Source organism: Carettochelys insculpta, chromosome 11 (genome assembly GCF_033958435.1).
Source record: "Carettochelys insculpta isolate YL-2023 chromosome 11, ASM3395843v1, whole genome shotgun sequence".
NCBI classification, from domain to species: domain Eukaryota; kingdom Metazoa; phylum Chordata; order Testudines; family Carettochelyidae; genus Carettochelys; species Carettochelys insculpta.
The window spans coordinates 1256823-1274360 of record NC_134147.1 but is presented as its reverse complement, the minus strand read 5'-3'; the positions used below and the strand labels follow the sequence as shown (position 1 = coordinate 1274360).

At 57.6% G+C, this 17538-nt stretch overlaps 1 protein-coding gene across 5 annotated transcripts in view; it reads right to left on the bottom strand.

Annotated features, from left to right (window-relative positions):
* RBM6 (RNA binding motif protein 6) overlaps window positions 1–17538 on the bottom strand; it is a 96726-nt gene that overhangs the window by 7571 nt on the left and 71617 nt on the right. For 3 of the 5 annotated variants that reach the window (XM_075006014.1, XM_075006012.1, XM_075006015.1), the window contains 9 exons: window positions 16610–16667; window positions 15211–15279; window positions 12104–12352; window positions 10811–10971; window positions 9891–9988; window positions 9344–9389; window positions 8107–8167; window positions 7346–7437; window positions 658–801 (listed from right to left, as the gene is read on the bottom strand). In XM_075006014.1, the coding sequence (XP_074862115.1) occupies window positions 658–801; window positions 7346–7437; window positions 8107–8167; window positions 9344–9389; window positions 9891–9988; window positions 10811–10971; window positions 12104–12352; window positions 15211–15279; window positions 16610–16667 (978 nt within the window). Of the gene's footprint in view, window positions 1–657; window positions 802–5419; window positions 5564–6549; window positions 6640–7345; window positions 7438–8106; window positions 8168–9343; window positions 9390–9890; window positions 9989–10810; window positions 10972–12103; window positions 12353–15210; window positions 15280–16609; window positions 16668–17538 lie in introns of those variants that run through there. The other 2 variants (XM_075006016.1, XM_075006013.1) reach the window with 2 other exon arrangements.

Below are 17538 nucleotides of genomic sequence, written 5' to 3'. Positions count from 1 at the left end.
ATGGGCATTTTGTTACCAGAGACCAAGCCGTGTGCAGCTGAACACCGACAGCCTGCGCGGGTTTGCCTGAGACGGATCCGGGCGGTCACCTGGCGCCACACCGCAGCTCCCCTCTAGGCCCAGAGATTATTAACTTTTTGTACTGCAGAAGCATTTAGGGGGTACGCTCTGGCCCCAGAGTCCTGCTGTGCAAGGCACTGTCCAGCCCGAGAAAGAGCTACGCACTGCCTGAACCAGCCGGAGCACTGGCCCCGCTCCACCCAGCCCTGGGTCTCTGCCTGGCTCCTGTCTGAGAGCGAACAGGGGCCACAGGCTGGATGCTCCGGGAACGTGATGTGTGGAGGACAGAGATGCTGCAGGACAACAGCCAGGAAATGCACCACCAGGGTTTTCGTGGGAGCTCTGGTACAAGGCCCAGGGCCTTCAGCACACTGACTGAGGAGCTGGTCTCTGGTCTGTCACGGAACAGACCTGGTAGAAAAGTGCCTTGACAGGGGTGGGGACTCCAGCAGGGCCCTGGTCAAACCATCCTGGTGGCCAAAATGCCCCTTTCCCTGTGCCTGCTCTCCTGCCTAGATCTTCAGGACAGCCCCACTCAGCCCTTTCTTCCCAGCTCGGCCTCCGGACCTCAGGCACGTGACCACAGAGCCAGTTTACCTTGGCTGAAGTACTCCCGCCTCTCCCCTTTCTGTCCCTGCCGGAGGGCTCCTTCCGCTCACTCGTCCTTTCCTGGCTCCCGTGCCGCCTTCCCCGGCCATGCGTAGGAGAGGATGCTGCTTCTCGGTCCACGGCAACTTGTTTCTGAAACGCAGTGTAGTAAGTACAGGCCCAGTACGAGCTACCATCCACAAACCAAATGGCTTTACCGCTCACTTGGTCAATTGGGGCTGCTTTAAACACAGGGTGCACCTTAGATTCTCTTTGAGGCTCACATACATGTTCTCTACCATTCACAGTTAATCCCCACACAGATATTTCTGAGTCTTTCAGTGTGAGTACCTGAACATTCTCTGACATGAGAGCAAAGACCCACTGAATGGCTTTATCAACTCTCACACGTCCTTTAGACAGATTTTCCTGACTGAGTAGCTTTCCCAGTGCATGGTGACTTTTTACAATCACCTCGCTTGCTCCAACAATTGCCTGGGATTTTTGTAACGTCCAGTACTCAGCAAGGGCCGTTTGCTCACACACCCCCAGTTTGCTCTCTGGACTAGTTAATGCTCTGCTGTCATACGCAATGGGTCTTTCCCCAGCACCCGTATCCTGGGTTAGCATACTAACAATACAGAAATTCTTAACACTAGGATACAGTACAAAGGGGAAGTCATTATTAGGGGCGGCTAAAGTAGGTGCCTCCATCAATCCCTGTTTCAGACTTTCCCATGCCTTAGTTGCCTCTTCTGTCCAGGTCCACTGTGGTCTTTTAAGTACCTCATACAGGGGACCTGCCTTTTCTGCGTATCCTACCATAAATTCTCTGCAAAAGTTAGTGAGTCCCAGAAAGGACTGCAGAGACTTGGTGTCTACCGGCATGGGCAGGTTAACAATGCACTTTACTCTTTCCTTATCCACAGACCTTCCCCCAGAACTGAGTCGAATTCCCAGATACTGCACTTCTCTCTGTTTAATCTGAGACTTTGAGGGGTTAAGTTTTCAGCCATAAGCTTGGCAGCTGGTCAACAGCTGTTTCAGTAACTCTTCATGCTCCTGCTCTGTTTCACTGACTATTAAAATGTCATCTACATACTGAACAATTCTTCCCGTTTGTAATAGCCCCTCTTCCTCTAGCATATTTCTCACTACTGTATGGAAGATTGTTGGTGCGTCACAGTACCCCATTGGCAAAACATTCCAGCAGTATTGCATACCTTGGAATACAAAAGCTGTTCGATACTGAGACTCTGGGTCTAAAGGTAGACTCCAAAAGCCATTTGCCACGTTGAGTACTGAGAACCACTTCACGTCAGGGGTGACCACCTCCAACAGTTCGGGGTAAGCTGCCACCACAGGAGCCCCCCGTTTGGCAGTCTTGTTTAACCCCCGATAGTCAATAGTTAATCTCCATGTACCATCAGGTTGTTTGACTGGCCAAATTGGTGCCGCGTTAGGCGCTGAACACCTTCTGATTAAATTTCGTTTTTCCAATTCTGTTATTACTTGCCTTAGAGTCCTTTGCTTCCTGAGGTATTGGGTACTACTTTATAAATGGGGGTGTATCCCCCTCCAATGTAACAGAGGTCTGCATTTTACCCGTATCTAGGGAGTCCACTGCCCAGACGGTTTGAATTTCAGTCCACCAGCTCTCCCAGTCTTTTGGTGCGGGAGGCGGTTGTTTAGGCTTTATTGCTTTTACCATCTGTGTAGCCAGTCCCATAGGGATTAGAATGGTATCAGTTGTACCTTGCATTACAGTGAGAGTTTGTCGAATACGCATGTTTGGAAAGTCCAAAATTAATCCCAGTCGTTTAATGGTTTCTGCCCCAATTAGATTCTCTCTCCCTGCAATAGTGCACTCCTCGTGAACGGTATGCATCCCAAACCGGAGGGGAAGGGTTTTAACATTATACGTTTGGTTAGTTCCAGATATTCCCTGTATGTGCACCGACTCTCCAACTGGATATGCATCAAAACTGTTTTTTACTATAGGAATTCCAGCCCCCCGTATCCAATAGAAAATCTACTAGCCCTTCCCCGACTCAAATGCTTAAATGGGGGCGTCCCCATATATCTACCGTCATGGGTTGCTGAAAGACGCATTCCGAGTCGAGGATAGGGCTGTCCTATGCTACTGTATCAGTAGCGATTGGGTCGTTCAGTCCTGATGTCAGGACCGTTGCCCTGGCTACCTTCGTCCCCGTCTTATCTTTTTCCTGTTGAGGCTCCTTGCCAATCATACATGCCTGCAGCTGTGCCTGCAGCCTCTCAATCTCTCCTTTCAGGTTCAAGTTTTCCTGTTTTAGAACTCCAGGAGGTACCCACAAGCTCTCTCTATCACCTCCTCTAATTCTATTGGGTCCACGACCTCTCCAACCCCGGCCACGACCACGGGGAGAGTATCCAGGACCCTCTGTCTTCCATTGTCCTAACTGAGTACGCAGCTCATTAACAGGAGTTCCTTCCTGCTGCTTAATTGCCGTCTCCACCTTTGCAATCCATTCGTCCCAAGGTACCTCTTTACCTCCATTCTCACACCAAGCATTCATCCAGTCTAACACACCGGGAGGCAGCGCCTCCAAAACAATTTGCTTCAAATCTTCCACGTTAGCAGACCCTGCTGTTAATTTGAGATACGTTTGAATTCCGTCTGCCAGTTTGGCTGGAGCCTCCCCCTGCAGTCTTGCAATTCCTCTGAGAGTAGCTAACTCACTGGACAACTTAAAGTGCTTCTGAACCACACGTTTAAGCATCTGTGCCACAACATCATCAAAACCGAGGGTGTGACAGTTCAGGGGTCCCAACAGGGCTTGCACCAAGATTGGTCCCTGCAGCTTGTCAGTCCCGACTGCTCTGAGTGACTGCGAAAGCCTCTAGGGAGCCATGCCAGAAACTCACTGAAATTTTCGGGCGGGGCGGGGCAGGGCAGGGGGGTCCAACATCTCCAGCTAGCGCAGTTAGTTCTTTAATCCTTAACGCGTCGAGCCTGGCTGCAGAGCCGCTCACGCGTGGGGGATGCGGGGGGGAGGTAGGTTCCTGATCTCTTTCCCTGTCTGCATAGTTACGGCGGGGCCAGGGCTTCCTCAAATGCTCAGTTAAGTTTTTCGTTACAGTTTCCACTTCATCCCATAACTTTAATGCAGGAGGGCTCTGTGACCGTGGGGTAGCATCGGGGTCAAGGTGGGGAATAGGCTTTTCAGTGGGGCCTTCTGTCCCATTTTCACCCATTTCTCCTGTTTTTACTGGAATTGATCTAGGTTTTGGGGAGGGCTTATCCAGAACCTGGCTTACATCATAAGGTGGCGGTTGCAGTGCGGTAGCCCCTGCCCATGGGTCACGAAAGGAGGGGTCAGCAGGGCCATTCCACAGGTCCCCATTCCAACGCCCATCCCAACTGTCCCAAGTTCCATCTCTTAACTTGGCAAGAGCCACCTGCTTCCATTTCTGTCCCCGTTCCTCAGGCACTGTAACAGCACCTGAATTACGTTGAACACCAGGGGACGGCACTTTTTGCTTCTGCAGGTTTTCTACAGCTGTCTCCAGTTGTTTATTTTCCTGCTTTACTTGCTTGAGCATATTGTGAGTCTGGATTGCCTGCTGCCCTGCTAAAAGAGCTTGGGCTTTCCAGTGCTCGACTGCCCGGGTTACCTCTTCTACTTCCCCTGTTTTTCCCATTACTTGTTTGGCCAGCAGGCCAGCATGCTGTCTAAGCCATCTCACGGCCATACACATAAGGTGCAAAGTTCTTGCTTTTTTGCTTTTACTACTATTTTTCAGAGCCTCGGTTTCTACCATCGCTCTACATACGCCAGTCCATGTTTCCCCACTCTCTTTTTTAAATTCATATGGGCCCCCTTTACTGGCAATCCGGAGGGTCCAAGAGTTATCAAACTCCGTGGGGATCAGAAGGGAAGGGATCAGGGGGTTCCCTAGCTCAAGGTTTTCTGCCATGTTAGATCGCAATTCCTACAGCAGGCAGCTCGCTTACTCACCAGCTCAGTGGTCGGGGTCACCAGTGTTGTCAGATGCTACCAGCGTGGTGCTCTGCTCTCCCCATGTTGGTATCACTCGGCTGCATGCGTGTTCCCTCTGTGCGCTGCCCCAGCTCTGCAGATTGCCGACACAGCAGACCCGAAGAGAACCCCCAATGACCACAGAGTCTAGTAAGGTGCGAAGGCACGTCGGCCAGGTTTATTTCCGTATTGGGCACAATAGTAGTTCCCTGTAGACTTCTTAGTCTAAGTCAGGGCTTACTACAAATACGCACCCACGGTCAATGGACTCAGCTCAGTCAGTGGCAGGACTTTCCACTGCCCCCTCGGCCGGACCCAGACCACACCCCAGGGGTACATTCTTATACACAGGTACAAACAATTTACACATCACTCCTGAGGTACTGAGGTACAACCCTTCTACGTAGTCAGGTGCCGCCTCTCACCTTGTACGTGCTGGTTCGAACAAAACAACTCTATCCATCATATTACCCTTTTGCCCCTGTCATTGGGATGGGTCGGCCTGGTCTTTCTTATCTGTGGAATGTTCCAGGGTAGGGTGTTCTGGCACCATGTTCATACTTCAATACGCTAAGTAGAGATGTTTATGCAACATCAAGCCTCTTCTTGCCAGCTTCTGTGAGCCGTGCATTCCTTTAGCTCACAGCTGCACTTTGCTTTCTGTTAGCAAAGTCTTGACTATTACTTTAGTTCAGGCCTAAGGCCTCATACCGGGCCTGTACTTACCTGGCCGACGTGCCTTCGCACCTTACTAGACTCTGTGGTCATTGGGGGTTCTCTTCGGGTCTGCTGTGTCGGCAATCTGCAGAGCTGGGGCAGCGCACAGAGGGAACACACGCACGCAGCCGAGTGACACCAACATTGGGGAGAGCAGAGCACCGCGCTGGCAGCATCTGACAACATGCAGCACGAGCAGGAGGCTTAGCAATCAGCAAACGACCAGCATCGGAGCCAGGGGACGGAGATCGCAGAGGGGCAAAGGGGGAGACTGAGAGCAGCCCTGCTGACTGGGCTGGGACCAGAGTAGTAACCCAATGTGCAGCTACAGGACGCTGATGGCTACCCACCCTCCCTCCCCGGGGTGCAGTTCAGCAGATTTACTGCTGTGGTGTCCTCGCAGCTCTCCAGCTCTGTTGACTGGTAACCAGAGGGCTGCTTGCGTGTGTTCAGTGCCGTGGGCCCAGTCACTGCAGGCAGTGACCCTGCGAGGCCCCCAAAGACCGGAGACCAGACAAGGACCAAAGGCACCAGGCCAGGTTTGCTGTTAAAGGAAGTACAGTAACAGCTGTCTGTGGCCTCTGCCGAACCACTGCACACATATACTTGCCCCAGTGGGAAATTCCCACCACCCCTAGGTCAGACACAGCCGGCCCCCATGTGATGGGGTTCTGGGTCCCCAGGCTCTGCACCCTGTCCCAGGCAGGAGTGACTCTCACTCGGCAGGAGAACAGAGGGTTTATTAGCCGGCAGGACACAGCGTCGTACAGAGGAGCCAGCACAGCCGGCAGAGACAGCCAGTCCCATCCATGCTGGGGGGAGGAGGCCCCGCCCCCTCCTTTGTCTCTCTCTCCCAGCCCAGACTCACTGCTTCCAACTCCCAGTTCCAATTCAAACCCCTCAGGCTCCACCTCCCGCTTTGTCTGCAGCTCAGAGGTGTCACCTGGGCACCAGGTTGCCCCCAGCAGGAGCCCCCCACCCTCTGTGAGCCCTACACACGCATCTCCCACTCCATCACACCCCATTACACTGGTACAAACAGAGCACACCTCACTGCCGGCGGCTCAGGTTGCCACCCACCACCCTGGGCCTCACGGCTCGGTTAGCTCATCTCTCTCCAGCATGCCGTCATTCAGACCCCTTCCTGAACCTGGCTCTGTACCTGTGAGGTGCTGGTACCAAGGTCTTGTTTAGGGAGCCCATGGGACCGTGTGATTTCAACGTATGAGCTGGACCAATGACTGTTCTGCACCTGGGAGACGACCAATGACCCTGCCTGAGCCAGGGTCTGTTCTGAGGGCCCTGCCTCTCGCTCACAGCTCAGCTTTGCTTTATGCTCGCCATGTTTTGTCTGTCACTGCTAGGCCTCAGGCCAGGCCTATGCTGCGTGGCTTAGGCCTCCCTCTTACAGCAGAGGGGAACCAGCCTCTCTGAGCTGGTGCTGTCCCGGCAGGGCTGCAGCAGCACTCAGCTCCGCCACACCACAGCCATGTCCATACAACTGGGAGACACAGCAAGCACGAAGGCCAGAGCTAAAGCTTGGTTCCAACTGTCCCTGGCACAACGGCGGCAGCAGTGGTGTGGTGCCTGCCTCTGGCGAGGCCCCTCGAGGGTACTCTGCCCACGCCACGGCTGCTGGCCAGAGGGGAACGCTCTAGGGGCCAGGATGGAGTGACGCAGACTTCAGTGAATTCGCTGCACCAATGGCACTCCGACCAGCTCCAACTCTCCCCTCCTCCCACGCGAGTGCTGCAGAGTCTCCTGGGAGGAGAGAATTCCCCGTGTGCTCAGGACACTGAGCTGGGAAAGAGCCCGGAGAGAAAGCCCACTCTGTGTCTCACTCCCGGTCCTCCCTCCCCTGCGCCTTCCACCTCCGCCAGGGAAGGGCACCGACGCCACGAAAAGCTCCCTAGAGGGGAGCTCCTGGGACCTGCTGTGCATCCCCGGCCCCCACTCACCTGGTTCTTGGGGTCGTAGTATACCTCAGCTATAGGGTCATAGTAGTTCCCTGTCTCAGGGTCATAGATGAACGTGGACACATCTGAGGGAGCTGAATGAGAAGAGAGAAGAACCAGCATCAGACACATCCCAGGGGAAGCTTTTATGAAAACACAGGTGTGCGCAAACACTGGGCTGATGCCCAGCACAGAGCCAAAACCCTCCCTCCGCACGGCACAGCCGGTTCGGTCGACCAGCCGGGAGCCTCCCTCCGCACGGCGCAGCCGGTTCGGTCGACCAGCCGGGAGCCTCCCTCCGCACGGCGCAGCCGGTTCGGTCGACCAGCCGGGAGCCTCCCTCCGCACGGCACAGCTGACCCAAGCTTCCCCACGCTGCTTTGCGATCTCTTTCACTTCTCTACGACCCAGGAGATGGATTTGTTTCCATCCAGCGCTGGCTTCGGTTGGGCCAGTTAATGAATGTAGGCATCTACCCACTGGTGCCTGGCCTGAGACCACCACCTGAGACCAAGCAAAGCGGGGGGGCCATGCCACAGAAAAATCAATTGGGGCCACACAAAAAAGCAAGCAGCAGGGGGGGCGGCGGGAGGGCTGAGGTCCAAGCCCCTCCCCCCCACCCCCCCGATTAACTCTTCTGGGCTAATAAATGTTATTGCCTGTCCCGACCCTGGGGTGGGACCAGAAATTTGGCAGGGCCCCATCCCAAGCTCCCATGGGGAAAAGGAGTGCGCCCTGCCCCAGCAGGCAGAGCTTAGCCTTACACTGCGCTCGGCTGTGTCGCTGCGATTCCGCGCCTCTCCGGTCCCGCATGCCCCGCTTGCCCTGCAACGAGAGCGCCGTTACACAAAGGCCACAGCAGAAGGCGATCCGGCACGCATGATGGCACCCCTCCCCTCTCACGTGGGCCCAGCATGCAGGGCGACGCTCCTCCAGCTACTTCAAATGCAGGAAGAGCAGGTATCGCCCTTCCCGAACGAGGGGACAGGTGCACCCGCCCAGGCCTGATCCAGAGCCCCCTGACGCCAAGGGAAAGACGCTGGTCAGAACCCAGTTGGACACGTGCTGCTCTCCAGCCTGTGCTGTACAGGGAGTGCCACAGACCCCTCCCCAGGCGGTGCTGAAGAGATCTGCCTGCCGCTGGGCGCTGGAGGGCTGTTACGTGGTGGCAGACAATGAGACACGTCTCAGCTGAGAGACATGGGCGGCGGGAGACCAGCTAAGTGGGAGGTCACTGCAGAGCACAGGCAGCCGCCCAGGCCCAGCACACAAGGCCCAGGCAGCAGACTATGGAAGAGGCCAGCGTGGAGAGTTCCTGTTGTGTGAGCTGGAGGCTCAAAGCTGGCAGGTGCACTAGGCAGAGTAGATAACCACAGCTGCCCCTTCTGGCCAGGGACTCGAGAAGGAAGGAAGGAAGAGCTGCCGTGGGTACAGCCTCCTCCCCATGCATCTGAGTCCAGCTCACAGAGCACTTTACAGCTCCGATAAGCCCACACGCCGTCTGCCAGGACTCTTCTCTGCGTGGAGCTTTCCCAACACGGTAGGAGGTAAGTCTCCTGGCACGAGGCAGCCACAAGCAGAGCTGCGGGAAAGCCACAACACACAGCGTGGCCGGCACCCAACACGTGCGCACTGGTGAACACCAGCCCAACTTCCAGCCTCTGCCCTGACCCCCGCAGTCGCGCCTACCTACTGTGGGCTCCAGCAGTGTTACAGACTGAGCAGTGTCTGGCACTGCCTCGGAGCCGGCAGCACAGGAACAAAGCCTACGCTATACCCTTGGCTGAATGTTCTGCCGCCAACCCCCAGAGGTTTTGGGGTTCAAAGAAAGGGGCCCGGCAAAGGAAAGCCCGTCCTCCCTGCTGGGCACCAGCAGCCCAGTCCCGCCCCCAGCGCAAGTGCCACCGGAGCTGAAGGCACAGGCAGACAACCACCAGCGTCACTGGCCCCTTCTGCTAGCTAGGTAAGACACTTGGAGATGCCGCACTTGCGCAGACCTACCGGGCTGTAGTAAGGGTTGTTGGTCTGCCCCCCGTAGTCGTTCCTACTGAGAGAGGAAACCAGTCCTTAATTAAAACCAGGTTAGTGTCATTTGACATCATCTTCAAGCAGACCAGACCAGCCACAAAGAACAGCGGGAAACCCTCTCACCCCACACGCTCCAGCCACCCTGGCTCTGTGCGGCTGCTCCTGCCAGGTGGGGGAGGAAGGGGGGTTTCTCAGCAAAGCCGCTGGGCGGGAGCACTGCACTGTGCCGGACAGCCTCGCCCCTGAAAAAGCCAAAGCCCAGCTCTGAGCCCACACAGAAGGGGGCCGCCTAGCGGATGCCCATCGTAACGGTCACTTGACCAAGGAGGCTGAGCCGCCGCGGTCTAAATACTCTCGTTATCTGTTTTCCAGACACTCAAGATACCCTGGAGCCTCCTACACCTTTGCCAAGTATTTAATTACCAACCCAATGGGGACGCTTATCGTTAGGCATCGAGTATGGCAGCGTGGCCCTCTATGGACAGACCAAGGCATCACACCTGACCGCGCTGCCTCTCACCTCCTTTTGCCGGTGGCGAGGTTCACAATCACTGTGTGCCCGTCGATGCAGATGGGCGGATCCAGGTTCTGCAGAATCTTCACCAACTGCACCGCTTCCTGCGGAAAGAAGGGACGAGCGCGCGCTTCAGAGAGAGGCAGACACCCCTCCAAAGCCCAGCCAGGAGCGAGCGACCTCCACAGGGACGGGGGGTGATGTCTGAAGCTTCATCCTGGGGAGAATTCAGGTCAGGCGCTTCAACCTGTACCAGCTCCAGAGGTGACCGGACATGAACCAGGGCTCAGAGCTGGGTTGCTGAATTCAGTAAATCCATTCCCACCCAGGTCTCTGAGCTGCAAGGGGCGACTTGCTGGGTTGGAGGACAGGACCAGAACCCCCCAGGGAGGATGGCGTGGCTGTGTGGCTACCAGCTGGCTGGGAGTACGGCCTGCGGTAACATACATTACGAGCCAGCCGTTGCTTCTGAATACTCTTTGGGCTCTCAGGACGTCAGAAGGGGAAAGCGTGAGTAGGCTCCCTGTCCGTCCTCTGTCCCCATTGCCAGGCCGGGAGGGACCTGCCTGGCCCTGGCTTCCCCTCAGGACAGCGGTGGCGAGGCAGGGCCAGTGAGGAGGGAGTATTTGCAGAGGGCTCTGCCCAAGGACAAAAGGCAGTGGGCACACAGGTGGGCACGTCACAGATGGTGTCTGGTGGCGCTGCGGAAGCTGCTTACTGGGAGGAGGGTGGGCACGAAGCCATGGTGGAGAACAAAAGGGAGAGGGGAGGAGCTGTCGACCAAGCCCGCCTCTAAGCCCAGGGCCTTGGCAAGCGGGACCGACGCAGGGCTGACCTGAGACAAGCTTTTCCGAGGTAATTGCTCAGCCCAGGCCTGCTCCTTCTCGCAAGCCACCAGCGCTGCCCTGGCAGGAGAGGGCACTTACCGCGTGAGAGCCCAGCTCCACAAAGCCGTAGTTGTCACTCCGCTGGCTGGCCCTTTTCTTAATGATGCTGACGCTGGAGGTGGAGAGGCGCACAAAGGGGGCCAGCAGCCCCACGATCACTTCCGGAGGGGTGAAGCGAGGAATGCGCTTCAGCATAATGGCTGGGGCCGCCCCAGCGGGGAGGGGAGGGGAGAAAGAAGACAGAACACGGTGGCATGAGGCCAGCTTCTGACCTCCGCCATGACAGCACAATGCAAACCAACCTGTCTGGCTGCAACTTACACAGCCAGGCAGAGCCCTGCTTCCCCGCAGGTAGCTTTACGCAGATGAAGACCAATCTCCTTCCATTGCCAGGGCCCTGCTCTCTCCAGCCCCCTAGAAGTCTGGGGCTGCCCCTTTTGAGTGCTGGAGCCCTGCAGACATGCCCAACTCCTGCCAGGGAGCTCTTGGCAAAGGCAGGCAAGCAGCAGCCGGGGCAGGAGGACTTGAGGTCTGAGCAGGTCACTGAACCCCCTAACGGTGACCTGACCCAGGCTGCGAGTAACACGGAGCCTCCCGGTTTGAGGACACGGCCACTTGGCTGTCAGGGCAGCAGCTGCCTCATGAAGACGTCGTCTGTAGCAACGCTGTGGCCCTAAGAGCTGTGCTGCCTTTGCTGCATGCTCTGGCCCCTGGGACCGGGCGGGTGGCGGAGGAGAAAGGAGACCCTCCTCCAGCAAGCTACGGCTCCTCCGCCCTCCCAGGACCAGACGGGGGTGGGGTGGGAGAGCAGGAAGCAGAGGAGAGCCTGAGCTGCTGGGTGAACCAGCCCAGCTGGCTGCCTCCAATCTACCCTCTGCTCCCTGAGCAGCTGGGGGCTTCTGGCCAGCTGGACTCCCTCTCTGTGCTCCTCAGGGGAGAGGAACAGGGGCCGCCCAAAGCAGCCCCAGCAGCGTGCACCTCCTAGGGGCAGCAGGCCCGGAGCACGGCAAGAGGCAGGGGAGGGGGCCACCAAATGAATGGTTCAGGGCAAAGGCAGCTGACTGTAAACTAACTGTGTTGAGAGCAGCTTGGGCAGGGACCACTCTTTCCCTCATCCCCTGGCTGGGGTACCCTGAGAAACCCGAGCAGACGCCCCCCTCCCAAATCCACCAGGCCCAGAGCAAGCCAGGAAGTGGCGCTCCCTCTCTGCAACCCTGGCCTGAATTCGCACGGCAGGAGGCATCCTTCCAGCAGGTCACCTAGCGACCAGCCATCACCTGGTGTCAGGAACAGCCAAACCTGGGGGCTCTGCGCGCTGAGCCTGAGACTCACTTTTACTTTCACCGTCCTGGGGTGCGGACGGCTCAGCCTCCCTCCCGGCAGCAGGCTCCTGGCTCTCCTTCCAGGGCGGGTACCGCTTCTCCTGCGACGACCATCGTTCCCTGCCTTCCTCTCTCTTCCGAGGCTCGGGCTCCTGAGCCTGGCTCTGCTGCGGAGCAGGCGTGTGCTGGGGAACCTGTTTCTGCGGCTTCTGCTGTCCGGGCAACTCAGGCTCGGGCTTTTCAAGCTTGGCTTCCGTTACTAGAGATGAAACATGGAACAGACGTGTTTTCGGTATCCCCTGTAGCACAGGCTACACCCTGTCTCTTCGCCCAGCCTCGGCAGCGGGCTGGCAAACAGGATCGGCTGCCCTTCGCTAGCGTCAGGTCTGAACGTTTCCCAGGAACACCAAAGCTTCCCGGGCCTCAGACGAGACATTCCAGCTCACGTCCCCACATCCCTGGTCTGACGTGGAGCTTGCTGCATGGTCTCCCTTGTGCCCAGGCCAAGAGGCTCAGCTGTTAACTGACCAATGCAATCCCGGCCCAGCCTCACTCCTTACACTAATCACTCCCGCTGTTCTGGCACACCGGAAGCCCCGAGGTACTTGTGATCCTCCTCCCTTGGAGTTCTAGAGCGACTGCACTACTGACGCGCGTCACTACAGCACGGGGGCAATGCCGATTTTACGACCTGCCCGTCCGTCCCAGGCGAGGCACGAGCCCCTGAGCGGAACACACTTCTTTCTACCTGACTTCACGTGGCTTGTGCTAACCAATAGCTCAGGCGCGTCTCCCTTCCTGCTTTGGGCAGGGTCACGCCCCACCCTGGCCTCAATCCTAGCAGCTGCTCAGCTCAGACGGGAGAGGTGGACCCATGTCAGGCCTGGCCGTCTCTGCTGCTAACACCTGGACTGCTTATGCGGTACTCCTCCCTAACACACTGCCTTGAGTTCATGCGTGTCAGACGGACATACACACTCATGAAAGGGGCCAGGGAGCTCAGCGTCAGCCAGCCTGACAACCAGGTAAGTCTGCTCCAGGCACACACCGAGTACAGGGGCTGGGGCCCCATGGCATTCTCCAGCTCTTGAATTTGAGCTGGTTGTACATAAGCTGCAGAACCGCGTCACACTGGACAGGGATGAACCGCGATGAACAGACGCCGAGCATGACCTTTGGCACTTGAATTCAGGCCAGCGTGGCTCCCATTCGTGCAGCGGGGCTGGTGACGCTGGGCACCACAGCTGTGCTTTGGAGCCATGTCCTGCCTGGCCAGGGAAGGGGTGATGGAGACCTCCCCCTTTGGGGGGCAGGGCCTGGCTTCTACAAAGGAAAGCCTTGTGTCCCCAGCCGTCCCCCAAGAGAGGCCCTTCGTGCCAACAGCAGCCAACGGCGTGCAGGAACCAGCTCCCCCTGCTTCTGGTAGAGAGGGACGTGTCAGCGGTGGGAAACCACCCCTGGAGCACATGGTCACCTCACCTCTCTTGGGGCCAGACCTGCGAGCAGCACTGGCTGCTGTGTAGACACCAGGGGCTGTGAAGAGCTGCTGACCAGCCAGCAAGCAATGGGGCTGGCTCTCAGGGGCTCTTCCTTCGCTCCCAGAGACCCCTCTGGTGTCTTTCCCCAGGGCCCGTGTGCACGGCTCCTTGGGGCTGTCTCAGTCAGTGTGCACCAGGGGCTCTCTGCAAGGCAGGGGGAGATGTGGGATGCTGAGGACACCCGGCTTACAGTGCTGTCAAAACCCTTTCCTAGGCCTTCGGCTTGAGAGGTGACAGAATCACCCATCCTGGGAGCAGGAGCCACCTCGGAGAGACGCTTTGGCAGCTTCTTGGGTAGGCGCACGTTGACAAAAGCCTTCCTGGCTGCTGACGCTAAACAACCGGGATTCACCAACACCCGCAGCTTTAGCCTCCAGCAAGAGACGCTGCGGATTAACGCCTCCCAGTCAGCAGAACTGACGGCAGCAGACATGAGCTGGCAGGCTGCCACTCAATCCCAGCTGAAGCAAGGCTGGCTGGGTGGAGAACACAGCCCCCTCGCAAGGTGAGAACACCTGCCCCTCTCACTGAGGGCGGACCTTCCGCATCCGTTGCTTGCAGTTAAAATCCCACTGCTGCAAGATCAGTCAGCATCGGCCACCAGAAAGGCTCCCACCAGCTCGTCTCTAGCCCAGACACCGCAGCCGTTTCTCTCTGGTGTGGCTCTCGCCCCCCGGTTGGCACGTCTGTCACCTCGACACCAACTACCATAAAGCGCTTCTCCGGGGCTGGAGCCGAATGCGGGAGCTCAAACGACTGCGGAAAGGGGCGTTGCCTTTGTAGACGGAATAGCCTCCGGGGCACAGGACACTCATGCACTGTGGTTTGCTCTGCCTGGCTACTGGTTTCTGAGTGGAGTGTTCTGAGCGACAAGTCCCCCCATGGTGTGAGACCCCCGTACGTGAGAGCTCCCCTCTTGCTTTGTGCCTCGCTGCCTCGGCTGAGGTTGGCAGAGGCACTGGAGCGGGGCCCCTTAGGGCCCAGCCACCTCTGCACAACAGACGTGCTGGATACACCCCTGGTGCTGCTAAGCTCGGTGAGCCCCCGAGACTGCACCACAGACAGCGACAAGTCGGCGGGGCAGCTCCAAGCACCTCAGTCCCAGACTCTCTGAGAGGGGAGCTTGGAGGAGGCCGGGGGGACACGGGGAAAGCCGCAGGGTTCACGGTAAGTGCTCGCGTTCTGCTGCAAGGCAGCCTCTGCATGTGGCCACTGGGCGGAGACTGGTGAGCTGCACGCCCCAGGAAGATGGGCTGAGGCACGCCTGGCAAGGCAAACGCTGGGATGCCGCCGTCCCGGGGCATGCAGAGGCAGCACAGCCAGGACACAGAGAGAATAGGCATCCACTCCCATCCACACTCTGGCACGCAGCTGGGCTCACAAGGCTGGCTACACGCCAAGGGTTTGGGCATGATTTACACAAGACACTGCAGAGACTACATGGCCAGCTGTCATAACTGTGTGTATGAATTACACACAGGGTTCACTCCTGCATGTCTAGAGACAGGGCCCGTAGGCACCACGGCGCCCCAAAAAAGCACACCCACAGCCCCAAATTGTGGGACGGTGATTCTCTTACTGAAGTCCTGCTCAGCGTGTATGTCCTCTTCTTCTGACCCACTTTTGGGCTCTGCTCCTGCCTTGAGCCCTACAAGAAAAGGCATAACAAGAACTATAAAACCAGACAGCTGCCCCTTAAGACTCTCTCTCTTTTGTTATGCATTGCACTGGTTAAAGACTAGTCACGCAAGGCAAACCCTTAACACATGCATTCTCTTGGCCAGCAGCTAACGAGACTAGTGCAAGGAGGCACACAGCCTTATAAGGCTCACAGCATCTGGAAAGGCTATGCAGCTGCTCATTCCGACATTCAGCTAAGCTAGCCAAGACGGCGGAGCTGAGCAGGCCAGCTGTTTGAGTTCTGCTTCTCTAAGACTGGTCATAGGTTGGTCACATCACAGCAACAGCGGAAGGACCTCAGGCTCTCTCCACCGCTGGGGCTACGCTGCCTGAAGAGGTGCAAACGGGGCTTAGAGGAGGGGACCAGCAGGTAACAGACAGTGCTGGTAACGCACATGGTTGGCCCATGGCACGCAGGCTTGCTATGCATGAAGTACAGGACACTCAGCCTGCTGGAATCTGACAAAGTGGGTCTTTGCCCACGGACGCTTACGCTCCAATAAATCTGTTGGTCTGTAAGGTGTCTGAGACTTCCCGTTGTTGGAGCAAACCCCGGCGCTGTGAATGCCCAGCCATCTGGCAGAAGCAGTTCTCGGGGGGTAAGACAGAGCTGAGAGCCAGGAGAGGGAAAAGCTTGAGGGACTGGCAGAATCCATGCCCGCACGCTTTTGGCACGCCTGAGATGCTGACGGTGCTGAGCTACGGAGCTAATTAGACTGTGCTATTCTCTGACGCTCAGCAGCGGTGGCCACCCAGACCGCAGAGCCCTTCTGGGGCTTGGCTCCTGCAGCAAGCAGGCCAGCCAAAAGCTCCAGCTGCAGCGGGGGAGGCAGCCTGTCTCCTCACCGAGGCAAACAGACTGGAACCCACTATACCCCCAGTCTGTGTCTTACACCCTCTAATTCTGCCTGACTCGAGGCCCTCGCTCTCATCTGCAATGCCCATGGCAGAGCTGGAGGCATGGCCTGGCCCAGCCTGTAACAGTGGGAGCGAAGGAAACCAGTGACGTGGAAGGAGCAGAGGGCAGTGGGTTGTTCTGGATGCACTGCTCCTTCCCGTAGAGATCAGGATGGGCTGTGTTTAGCCCCACGTGCGGCACACACAGCCGGGCAGCAGGTGGGGGGTTCAGGAAAGCAACGCTCCCGGGCAGAGCAGGGAGAACAGTCTGCAGTGGGCTGTGCCAGTAGGGTGCTAATTGTGTTGTATGGTACCAGGACAGGGACCAGACAAGAGACACTCACATGAAGGCTTTTAACCTATGCCCACGAAACCCCGTTGGACATAGACAAACCACTCACCTCTCGGGAGCTTGCAGTAGGAGCAGGAGGAGCGGAACCCCACCGTGCACACTTTGCACTGCAGTGAAACACAGGCAGCATGAGGCAGAGACATTTAAAAGGCTGCTGTACCAGCAGTCGGCATACTCCAAAAACCCCTCTGGGAAGGGAGCCAGGCCGGTGACACGACAAAGCCCTGGGCTACACTGCAAATGCCTTTGGGATCAGTCACACCCACGTGCTGGCACAGCCAGCTCATGGCAGCTGCAGGGCTTCTCCTGCTGCCACGGCCACCGCCACTCGGGGAGGGGAGTCCATCATGCCAAAGGGAAAGCTCTCCCCAGAGGCATGCAGCACCTCCCCAGACACGGTGCAGCCGCACCACTGCAGCGCTGCACACGCAGACGAGCCCTAGGCATCCGCAGGAGACAAGACAGTTGGCTGAGAGCCAGGGTGAAGGGTGCAGGAGCTGGTAAGGTACGGGCACCGCCAGGGGACTGACAGGTCCCAGGCGTACGAGTTTGCACACTGGGTCAGTACAGCCGCACACGTGGCTCCTGGCAACTTTTCTTCAACCACCCCTCCCACAAACCCCCACGCCCAGTGAAGCCAGGACCACCTCACCCAGCACGTTAACCAGCCTCTGCGGACCCGACCTGGGGCCTAGGCCGCCAGCCACGCCACACTTTTAAAGACTGCAGGCGTGCAAGCAGCTTCCCCCTTCTCCGCTGGCTCCTGAGGCAGGGACGGGAGAACACCCCCAGCGTAAAGGGTGGTCTCCTGAGAAGGTCCAGCTACAGCCTGGAGCCAATGCCAGCAGAGTTCCTTGGTGCCGGTCAGCCTCAGCCGGCTGCAAAGGCGCTCCTGCCAGCCTGTGCTCACCCCCTTCGGAAGCGCAGCAGCTATGAGAACAGAAGCCCTTGTCTGCTCACACACATCTGCCTCCCTGC